Source organism: Psammomys obesus, unplaced genomic scaffold, assembly GCF_907164565.1.
Source record: "Psammomys obesus unplaced genomic scaffold, mPsaObe1.curated_primary_1811, whole genome shotgun sequence".
Taxonomy (NCBI): domain Eukaryota; kingdom Metazoa; phylum Chordata; class Mammalia; order Rodentia; family Muridae; genus Psammomys; species Psammomys obesus.
Window position 1 is genome coordinate 11135458 of NW_026596166.1, and position 10687 is coordinate 11146144.

The window sequence follows — 10687 nt, forward strand, 5'->3', positions numbered from 1 at the left end:
TTCTTTCTTTCTTTCTTTCTTTCTTTCTTTCTTTCTTTCTTTCTTTCCTTCCTTCCTTCCTTCCTTCCTTCCTTCCTTCCTTCCTTCCTTCCTTCCTTCTTTTCTTTCTTTCCTTTCTTTTCTCACAGCTTTTTCCCTTTAGAATTTCACGGTGATGTGGGTTGGTGAAAATGGTTTAGTCCATGCTAAACTTTGTGGACCCTTTTAGTTTGGAAACTGAGACACTTGATTGACAATTTTCTCCTCGTGTGTGTGTGTGTGTGTGTGTGTGTGTGTGTGTGTGTGTGTGTGTATGTGTTGTGGGGTTGGAGAGCCTTGGCATGCCTATTGAGGTCAAAGGACACTTTGTGGGAATCTGTTCTCACGTTCTACCATATAGGGTGTGAACCCAGAGGCCGATGCTTTTATTCACTTGGTTGTCTTGCTGGGCCTTGTTATAGTTCTACATATGGAATCTCCTGAATGGGTCCTCCAGTTTTCTTGCATTTTTCCAGTTAACTCTTTGTCTTTTTTCTCTATGTTCTTACTGATCTAATGTCTTCAACTCTTTCAGTCCTTCCACAGAATTTTTCTTCTCACCCTATACACATCCCATCTCTCCTGTACGTGCACACGGTTCTGCATGCTAGAGGTCAATAGACCTCTGTTGCTCTTTTTCTTTTTTTTTTTGAGACAAGGTCTTACTTTGTAGTTCTGGTTGGTCTGGAACTCCCTATGTAGTTGAAGCCACCCTTGAACCCAACAGATGTGCCTGCCTCTGTTCCTGAGCACGTGGTTTAAAGGCGTTTATCACCACCTGGTCTCCCTAACTTTTTTTTTGAGACAGGGTCACTCACTGAACCTGGATCTCTCCATTTTGGCTACTCAACTACTCACTGAGTCAGATCTCCCTTCCCTTAGCCGTGTCTGGCGCTACATACATGTGCTCCCTCTCCTGGCTTCTTACATGGGTACTAGGGATCAAACTAAGGGTCTAATGCAGCAGTTACTTTAGCTGCTGAGCAGTCTCCTTAACCTCCTGTCCTCTTTTCAAGAGCTGCTTGCTTGGTTGTTTTTTCTAAGTACTTGCTGTAAAAGTTTTGATTTATATATTGCTGGTTTGTTTTTTGTTTTGTTTTTTAAGACTCTTATTCTGTAGCACAGGCTTCCTGAAACTCATTAGGTAGACCAGACTAGACTAGAACTTGAGACAGTCCTCCTACCTCTGTAGCCCAAATGCTAGGAATCAATCCTGAACCCTGTATTAACTTTTTTTTTTTTTTTGGTCCCTATCAACTGTATCTTCTTCAAGTTGTTAAATTTTATTGTTTATATTTTAAAGTATACAACATGATATTTTTATTTGATTACCACAGCCAAGCACATATCCACCATAGGTTAGATATGGTGCTGCATGTCTATAACCCTAGCATTTGGGAAACTGAGACAGGAGATAATTTGCCATGAGTTCATGAAGCGACCTCGACTATAGAACAAATGGCAGGCCACCCAAGACTTCAGATCAAGATCCTGGCTCAAAGCACAAGGGCTGGTGAGATGGCTCAGTGGACGGTAGAAGTGCTGCCAAGCCTGATAATGAGCATTTATGCTAAAGGAGCCCTTATACACATGGTACAAGGTAACCTAACTCCTACAAGCTGTCCCCTGACCTTCGCTCACATCTGATCGTACACGCACACACAGACACATGCTAAATATATAAACGTAATTTTAGAGAAGATTTAAAGACCAGAATTGTATTTGTTATGTCCCATGAATGCTCATTTTGTTGCTAGTGGTGATAATAGCACCTGAGCTTTACTCTGAGTGAGCCTCCAATGTACAGTGAGTTAACTCTTTTTTTCTCTCATTTTCTGTGCTCTCTCTTGACTGGGCCTCACTGTGCAGCCTTGGCTTGCCTAGAACTCCCAGAGATCCACCTACCTCTGCCTCCCAGGTGCTAGGATTAAAGCAAGTACATTCACACCTGCTTTACAATTCCAATTATTAATTACAGTCCTCATGTTGTACATTAGATGTACAGATTTGTTCAGCCTGCATAACTACAACTTAGAATTAACTTTGCTTTATGACCTTGCTTACCTACTCTCCTTTTTTCTAGTAGTTTTCATAGTAGAGACATTCCTGCATACCTGGTGCCCCTCATTTCTCACTCATATTTCAAAGCATGCTATTAAAATGCTAGTGAGTTGTTTTCTCTGGATGGTTGGGCTTGTGATATGATCTGTGGTACCTGCCTTGCATAGAGCTCTTGTCTTTAGGGTTTTTTATTTGTTTGTTTTTCTGTCTGGTCCTGTTTGTACAATTATGACTTTGCTGTCATAATCTAAGGAGCCCAGTGGGAATAGTACATGATAGGGAGTGATAGTATCTATTGTGTTAGGCCTTTATTTTATTATTTTTATTTATGTCTAACGTATGCTACATGTTACCTCTCCTTCTGTTAGGGTAAGGAAAGGGAACTGCAGTCATGTTTAGAGCTGGAAAGAAGATAAAGAACTTTCAGCCAATCCTCCTGTTTTTAACCCCATCTTAAAATGCTTTTTAAGTTGCCATTTTTTGTTTGCTTTGAGGCAAGGTTTCCCTGTGTGTCCCAGACTAGCCTTGAACTCAGTGATCATTTGACTCCGCTTTCAAAAGTTTCTGCTACATCTCATTTATATTGACATTTCTGGGTTTTATGTTGTAAAAAAAGTTGTTTTCCTGGGTTCGAGTGCCATTTAGACTCAGCTTCCTAAATCTGATCTGATTGCTTGTTTGTTTTTATTTATCAAGTTTTTGTTATATTTTTTGTTTACCTTCTCTTTCTGCTTAGTTTGATTACATTTGACATTTCTATTGGTCAGATTGACCTAAAATTTTCATTTTTAGTAGTGTTCTTATCAGGGAGTCATATCAAGATCATATTATTGCCTTGTAAAATAAGCTAGAAATGTTCTTTTTTTTTTAGTTGTCTTTAAATATGGATAGAATTTACTTATAAAGTGGAGTAGTCCTGAAATTTTCTTTATGGGAGAGTGTTTCAAAAGCCGGGCATGGTGGCCCATACCTTTAATCCCAGCACTCAGGGGAAGGCAACTGGAGATCTGTGACCAAGTTCAAGGCCAGCTTGGGCTACAAAGAGAAACCCTCTCTGGGGGGGGAGGGGGGAAGTAAGCGTTCCACTATAAATTCAAATTCTTTGTTGTTTTGGTCTTTGGGTTTCTTTGTTTGTTTAAAGACAAAGTGAGCCTGTGAGTTTGTCTCTCTGTATATCTGTCTTTGCCTGATCTAGAACTTACTTTGTAGGTCAGGCTGGCCATGAACTTGCAATTTTCCTGCCTATTTACTGGTTTTGGTATAGTTGCTTTTCTTGTTATGACGAAATACCAGGAAAAAGCAACTTAAGAAAGGGTTTATTATGCTCATAGTTTGAGGATGCATACCTGCCTGCAGGAGAAGGGTCATGGCAAGAAAGGCATGGTGGCAGGGCAGGGAGGCAGCTGCTCCCATCATAACCATAGTCAGGAAGCAGAGATGAAGGCAGGTGTTCGGCCCACTTCATCCTTTCATTGGTGCAGAAGCCCAGCCCGTGGGATTGTGCCACTCATATTTGGGGTAGTCTTCCCTCTTCACATCAACCTTTCTGGAAACACCCTCTTGGATACACTCAGAGTTGTGTTTTCTTGATGGCTCTGAATTCACTCAAGTTTACAATTAAGATTAACTATCATAGCTTCTTTTTTCTTTTTTAAAGATTTATTTATTTTATGTATATGAGTGTTCTATCTGCATTTACACCTGCCAGAAGAGGGAATCAGTTCACATTATAGATGATGGTGAGCCACCATGTGGTTGCTGGGAATTGAACTCATGACCTTTGGAAGAGCAGACAGTGCTCTTAACCACTGAACCATCTCTCCAGCCCCCTGTCATAGCTTCTTAGTTATGTATTCCTCATCAGACATATATTATTTTACTAGGCTGATTAAAGAATACATATTTTATCTCTCCTAATCTCTATATGCTTGTCCTTGTCTTTCTACAAATCTCTTTTCTGTCATTTGGGGAATGAACTAAAGAATTAAAGTCACTCAGCAAGGAAGAAAATATCTTTATGTGAAAAAGAAAAAAGTGTGGAACATTGTATACTGTGCCTGCAAAAATGACATGGCTAGGGTAAATGTGCTAGCTGCTTTGTGCATGAACTGGAGTGCTATATGGAGGGGCTAGCCAGAGCCTCCCTGTTAGTGATGAGAAACTCAAGGGATGCAGCATGCCTTTTGTAAACCTTTAATGTTTTTGATGTACCTCCAATCAAAAATCAGATTAGAGATTTAATGCCAGCACTCAGGAGGCAGAGGTAGGCATACATATCTCTTTGAGTTTGAGGCTTGCTGGTCATCATAGTGAGTTCCAGGGCAGCCAGAGCTATGTAGGAGACTCAGTCTCAAAAACACTAACGACAACAAAATTAGATTAGAGGCACAGGACGTAATTCGGTACCTGAAGTACTAATGACTGGCACAGCCAAGTCCCTGGGTTGGATCTCTGGTAATGCTAAAAACATATAAACAAAAAATACTAGAAACAGTCCTGGATTTTAGGCAGGATGATCATGAGTTCATGGCTAGCCTGAACTACTTAGTTGAGGCCTTGTCTCCCAAACAAAAAAGGGCAGGGATGTTGCTCAGTAGTAGAGTATTTGGCTAGCATGCCCAAGTCCCTAGACATTTGTTAACAAAGCAGTCAAGATTAACTCAAGTTCTGTCTCTAGTACCAAATAAATAAATAATCAGAAAATAAAGTCTTTTCCTGTTATATTTTGAGGAATAAAATAGAGTATTGCTTGATGTTTTTATGTCAGATTTTAAATCTATTTTAAATAGTATAGATTGAATCATAGAAAAGATATTTTTGTTATATATAATAAAGCAAATCTTTATTTTTTATCTATATGGTCATTTTCTAAATGGTTTATAAATATATACTGTTATAACTTATTTAGTCTTAATTTTGTCTTATAAGTATGATAAACATCTGTGTTCTCCTTGTGGCCAGTAGAGAGTATCAGATCCCATGGGACTGGAATTATATGCATATGGTTGTGGTGGCCATGTTCATTCTGAGAATCAAACCCAGGTTCTCTGGAAGAGCAGCAAGTGCTCTTAACCACTGAGCCATCTTGCCATCCTATTATTCTTTCTATCCTGACAATATACTAATGAGAACTGCAGTTACTCTGTCTTTTGAAAAAAGCTATAATGTTACTCTTTTGGAGGGGAGGGGGATGTCAGAGGGAATGATAAGACAGGGTCTCCCTGAGTAGCCCAGGCAGGCCTTGAACTTTGATTCTCTTGGCTTACCCTCCCGAGTCTGGGATTGCAGGTATGTACCACCCAACTTGGCATAATTTCTTGCATTATCAGTGATCCAGAACCTGTTAGGTATCTTGATGAAAGAAAGCTGAATCTTCAGGCACTTGGTATTTTTCACTTTTGATTTATGGAATTAATTCATTGTTATGCCATCCTTAAGTTTAAGAAGGCTACCTTTGTAAAGAAATAATTTGGGGATTGGAGAAATGTCTGAGTGATTAAGAGCTACTTACTGTTCTTCTAGAGGACTGGAGTAAAGTTCTCAGCACCCACATTGAGCAGCTCACAATGCTCTATAACTCCAGTTCCATGGGTTTCAACACCTTCCTATCGACTCTGTGGGCACGTGCTTTCATATGTACATATTTATATGCAAATATACACATCCACATACAATTTAAAAAAAAAATTTTTGAAGGAATAGAGCCAGGCAGTGGTGTCATGCATCTTTAATCCCCTTCAGGAGACAGGCAGGTGGATCTCTGAGTTTGAGGCCAGCCTGATCTACAGAATGAGTTCCAGGACAGCCATGGATACACACAGAAACCCTGTCTCACAATAAAAATACAGAGAGAGAGAGAGAAAAAAAAATAACATTGGTTTGTGGGTTGTTGTTTTTCAATATAATATATTAGCCTATTAGCCTATTAGCCTAGGCTAATATAGCCTAGGCTAGCCTTAAATTGATATATAGCTGTGGCTGGCCTTGAGTTTTGACTCTTCTGCCTCATCCTCCAAGTGCTCAGAACATATGTCCCACCTAGTAAGATTATAGAATTTAGTAAGATCTTCTTCCCTGTCTTTGTCCCTCCTGCCCTTCCCCCTGAGAGAGACAAGGGTCTCTTTGTATCACTGGGTTGCCTGGAACTCTCTGCCTTTTGAGTTACTGGCATGTGCCACTATGCCCCGCCAAAATTTGGTTTCTTCTAAGAGTGTTGTAAAAAATACACTACAGGTTTTTAGTAAAATTTTGCTTGGTCCTTGAATAGTAATTGTACTATTAAATTGTTGATATCTTATTCTATACAGACATGACAGCTTCCTGTTTTGTTATATTTTGTTTTGCAAATTATATTTATTCAAGCTGCTATACAGAAAAAATGTTCACTTTGGTTTTTTTCTAATTTGATAGGTTTGAGAAATTTCTGTGGTTCATCAGTTCAGAAAACTACCTAATTATAGGTGGTCGAGATCAGCAACAGAATGAGATTATCGTGAAAAGATACTTAACAACAGGTAAGATTAAAATTCCATGAAGTTTTCTCTTAAATGATTTATCAATTATTTAACTAATAGGCACTGATTTTCATCTTATGCTTTTGTTTGACAGAATTAATTAGTAGAGATTTAATGCTTTATGGTTTACATTTTGTTGAAAAAGTCTTTGCCACTTCTTGTTAAATAGATATTGCAAAAGTATTGCTGAGCTAATCTGTGTTGTTGGACTTTTGATCTTGATATATTTACAAAATATAGTTTCCAGTTCTCCAAGTCATGGTGGATCAAATTTTTGGGTTTTTTTTTGTTTGTTTGTTTGTTTGTTTTGGTTTTTGGTTTTTCAAGACAGGGTTTCTCTGTGTAGCCATGGCTGTCCTGGATCTCGCTCTGTAGACCAGGCTGGTTTGAGCTTACAGAGAGCCACTAGCTTCTGCCGCCCCAGTGCTGGGATTAAAGGCACGTACCACCACTGCCCAGGCCAATTTTTTTTTAATTTATAGTGTTTTAACGTTAAAGTTTGTGACCATTTTTTCAGTTTACAAATAGAACTTAAAGCTGGGTGTGTAGTGCATGCCTGTGGTTGCAGTTGCTAGAGAGGCTAAGTCAAGAAGACCACTTGATCCCAGAAGTTCCAGGATAACCTAAGTAGCATCAGGAGACCCTGTTTCAAAAACAAAAAAGGGGGGTTAGAGAGATGGCTCAGAGGTTAAGAGCACTGCTTGCTCTTCCAGAGGTCATGAGTTCAATTCCCAGCAACCACATGGTGGCTAAAAACTGCCTATAATGAGATCTGGTGCCCTTTTCTGGTGTTCAGGTGTACATGTAGGCAGAACATTGCATACATAATAAAATAAATAAATCTTAAAAAAAAAAAAAAAAAGGAGAGATAGCTGGAGAGATAGCTCAACAGTTAAGAACACTTGGATCTGTTTGCAACTGACGTGAGCTCAGTGCCCAGCAATCCCATGGTAGCTCACAGCCATCTGTAGCTACAGTTCTTGAGGATCTAATGTTTTGTTCTTACTTCTGTGGGCACTATAGGTGGTTTAACTATATGCAGGCAGAACATTTATGCACACAAAATTTTAAAGTAAAAATTTAGAAAAAAAGCAAAACAAAAGAAGTAAGACTTAAAGATTCATTTCACATTTGTCTTTATTTAAGGAGACATTTATGTGCATGCTGATCTTCATGGAGCTACCAGCTGTGTAATTAAGAATCCAACAGGTAATATATTTCCATTATCTGGAATTTTCTTTTCTTTTTTTTTTTAACATTTTATTTTTAGTTGTGTGTGTGTGTGTGTGTGTGTGTGGGAATGTTCACATATGATCCATGCAGTGCCCATTGAGTCCAGAAGAAAGTGTGGAATCACCTGGATACAGAGTCACATGTAGTTGCGCTCTGGGGACTAGCCTCCTGAAAAGATTTTAATGTAACTGATAAACAAGAACTATTATTCAGCCTCTAGTACTGCAGACAACAAAAATGAGATGAAGAAAGATGTAATGATACAAGAACATTGCCTGAATGCAAGAGTCACAACATGTGTCCAGCAATTGTGTCTTAAAATACATGGAGAGAAACCAGACAGTGATGGAGTGGGTAGACACAAGTACATACAGTAATGTTTTAAAATGTCAGCAATGAACATGAATAGAATAATTAAACATTAGACTAACAAGGAAATAGAAGACTTGAACACATTGACAACTAAACCTAACATTATCTCTAGAACACTGCCCAACAAGTGTACAGAGAACATTCATATGTTACAGATATCATATGATAGAAAAAATAAAAAATTGAAAGTAATTCGTAACAAGTAAAGAGACTGAGGTAGGCAGTAAACTAACAAAAACACTTCACAAAGAAAATTCCAGCGGGGCAGTTGGTGGAGCACACATTTAATCCCAGAACCCAGGAGGCAGAGGCAGATGGATCTCTGTGCGTTAAATGTAAGTGCTTCAAAATTGCTTCCAAAATTTGGGAGATAAGGAACACTTCCTGATTCATTCTATCAGTCTGTATTTCCTAGTACTAAAATTAGATAAATACATCACTAGAAAAACAGCAACATCCAGAATGTAGACACAGAAATCCTTGATAAGTTATGAGCAGTCAAATATAAATCTAGCAGCATATTAAAAGGATTATGCACCTTGTGATTCATTCCAGGACTTCAGTTGATACAGAAAACCATGTGGTAAGCTAGGTGTGGTCATGCACAGATGTAATCTCAGTACTCTGCAGGTGGAGGCAGGAGGATATCAAAATTTAAGGCCAGCCTAGACTATATAGTGAGTCTTTGGTCTTTAAATTATTTGATGTGGGAGGGCCCAGCCCATTGTGGGCAGGGGTACCCTGGGCTGGTGGCTGTTGGAGCTATAAGAAAGAAAGGCTAAGTAAGTCTTGATGAGCAAGCCAGTAAGCAGCCCTCCATGGCCTTTGCTTCAGCTCATGTGTCCAGGTACCCACCTGGTTTGAGTCCCTTACTTGGCTTCCCTCAGTGCACTAGGTATGTAAGCCAAATAAACCCTTTCCTCCCCATGCTGGTTTTTTTTTTGTTGTTGTTGTTGTTTTTTGTTTTTTTGTGTTTTTTTTGTTTTTTTTTGGTCATGGTGTTTTATCACAGCAATAGAAATAGAAACCCAAACTAAGATAGCAATAAAGTGAAATTCAAAATGCTCAAGTTGGTAAAGTAAAACTCTCTTAACCAAACTATGATCTTTTATTTATTTATGTATTTTTATGTATTGTTTTTGTCTAGGGTATATGTGTATGTGTTTGCTTTTGCTTTTTGTTTGTTTTGTTTTGTTTTTGGACAGGGTCTCTGGCTGGCCTGGAGCTCACTATGCAGACTATACCAACCTCCAGCTCTCAGAGATTCACCTGCCTCTGCCTCTGCCTCTGCCTCCTAAATGCTGAGATTAAGGGTGTTTGCCACAAGGCCCACCCTTGCTCTTATATTTTTTAAAAAACCTAAGGAAATTGCCAGAATTTCAGAGTCAACAAGCAACAGTATCTACATAACCTAAGATGGATATATAAACAATTTGTAATAAGTGTGGTGGCACAGGCCTGTAATTCCAGCAGTTATGACTTAGAGTCAGGAGACTCAATGTTTCAGGTTATTCATAACCAGCCTAGGCTACATTAGACCCTGTATCAAAAAAAAAAAAAAAAAAAAAAAAAAAAAAGGAAAGGAAAGGAAATACATTGTATTAATATATACTTGTGTCTTAGTTACTTCTTTATTATTGTTATAAAATACCAGAACCAAAACAACTTTAAAATTAAAGAATTTAACTAAGCCTATGTTTCCAGAGAGTTAAGAGTTTTTCATGTGAAATGTGCTACAAATTGCAGGGAGGGGGGGGCGGGGGGAATTTGCAGGTTGCTAGTACAGCAGCTGAGAGCTCACATCCAGATCTACAAACAGGAATCAGAGAGATTATATTGGGCCTGGCAGGAGGCTTTTGAAACCTTAAGCCCACCCCCCCACTGAGACACCTCCTTCAAAAAGGTCACACACAAGCACATACCCCAAATCCTTCCCAAGCAACCACTCACTGAGAAACAAGAATTCAAATGCCTGAGATTTATTGGGGGAGAGGGGAGGTGCTCTTATTGAAAGTACCACAAGTAGCAATGAATAAGTTGATAAACCAGAAATATTAACATTAAAAAGAATAAAATAAGGGGTGTGGGATATAGCTGAGTTAGAAGAGTGCTTGTCTACTAACAGGTGCTAATCTTCAGTGCCACAGAAATGGTGCAGGCCTATTGTCCTAGCATCCAGAAAGTAGATGTGAAAGGATCAGAAATTCAGTGTAATCCTCAGATACACAGTAAGTGTGAAGCCTGCCTGGGCTGGATAAGACTTGATCTTTACAAAGAAAGAGAGAAATAGGTATTATAGCTCGGTGTTACAGTATTTTTCTAACATGCATGAAACCGTGGTTTTTAATCCATAATATAAAATTAGTAACAAACTTGCCAAGATACAGAATACTATAGTAAAATCTGTAAAATAGTAAAGGAAAGTAAAATACATACATACACACACACACACACACACACACACACACACACACACACACACACACACA

The 10687-nt window shown here is 38.7% G+C and overlaps 1 protein-coding gene across 1 annotated transcript in view; it reads left to right on the top strand.

The window, feature by feature from the left end:
- Window positions 1–10687, top strand: part of Nemf (nuclear export mediator factor) — a 51271-nt gene that overhangs the window by 23549 nt on the left and 17035 nt on the right. The window contains exons 17-18 of the mRNA XM_055595289.1: window positions 6490–6593; window positions 7740–7802. Of these exons, the coding sequence (XP_055451264.1) occupies window positions 6490–6593; window positions 7740–7802 (167 nt within the window). The remainder of the gene's footprint in view (window positions 1–6489; window positions 6594–7739; window positions 7803–10687) is intronic.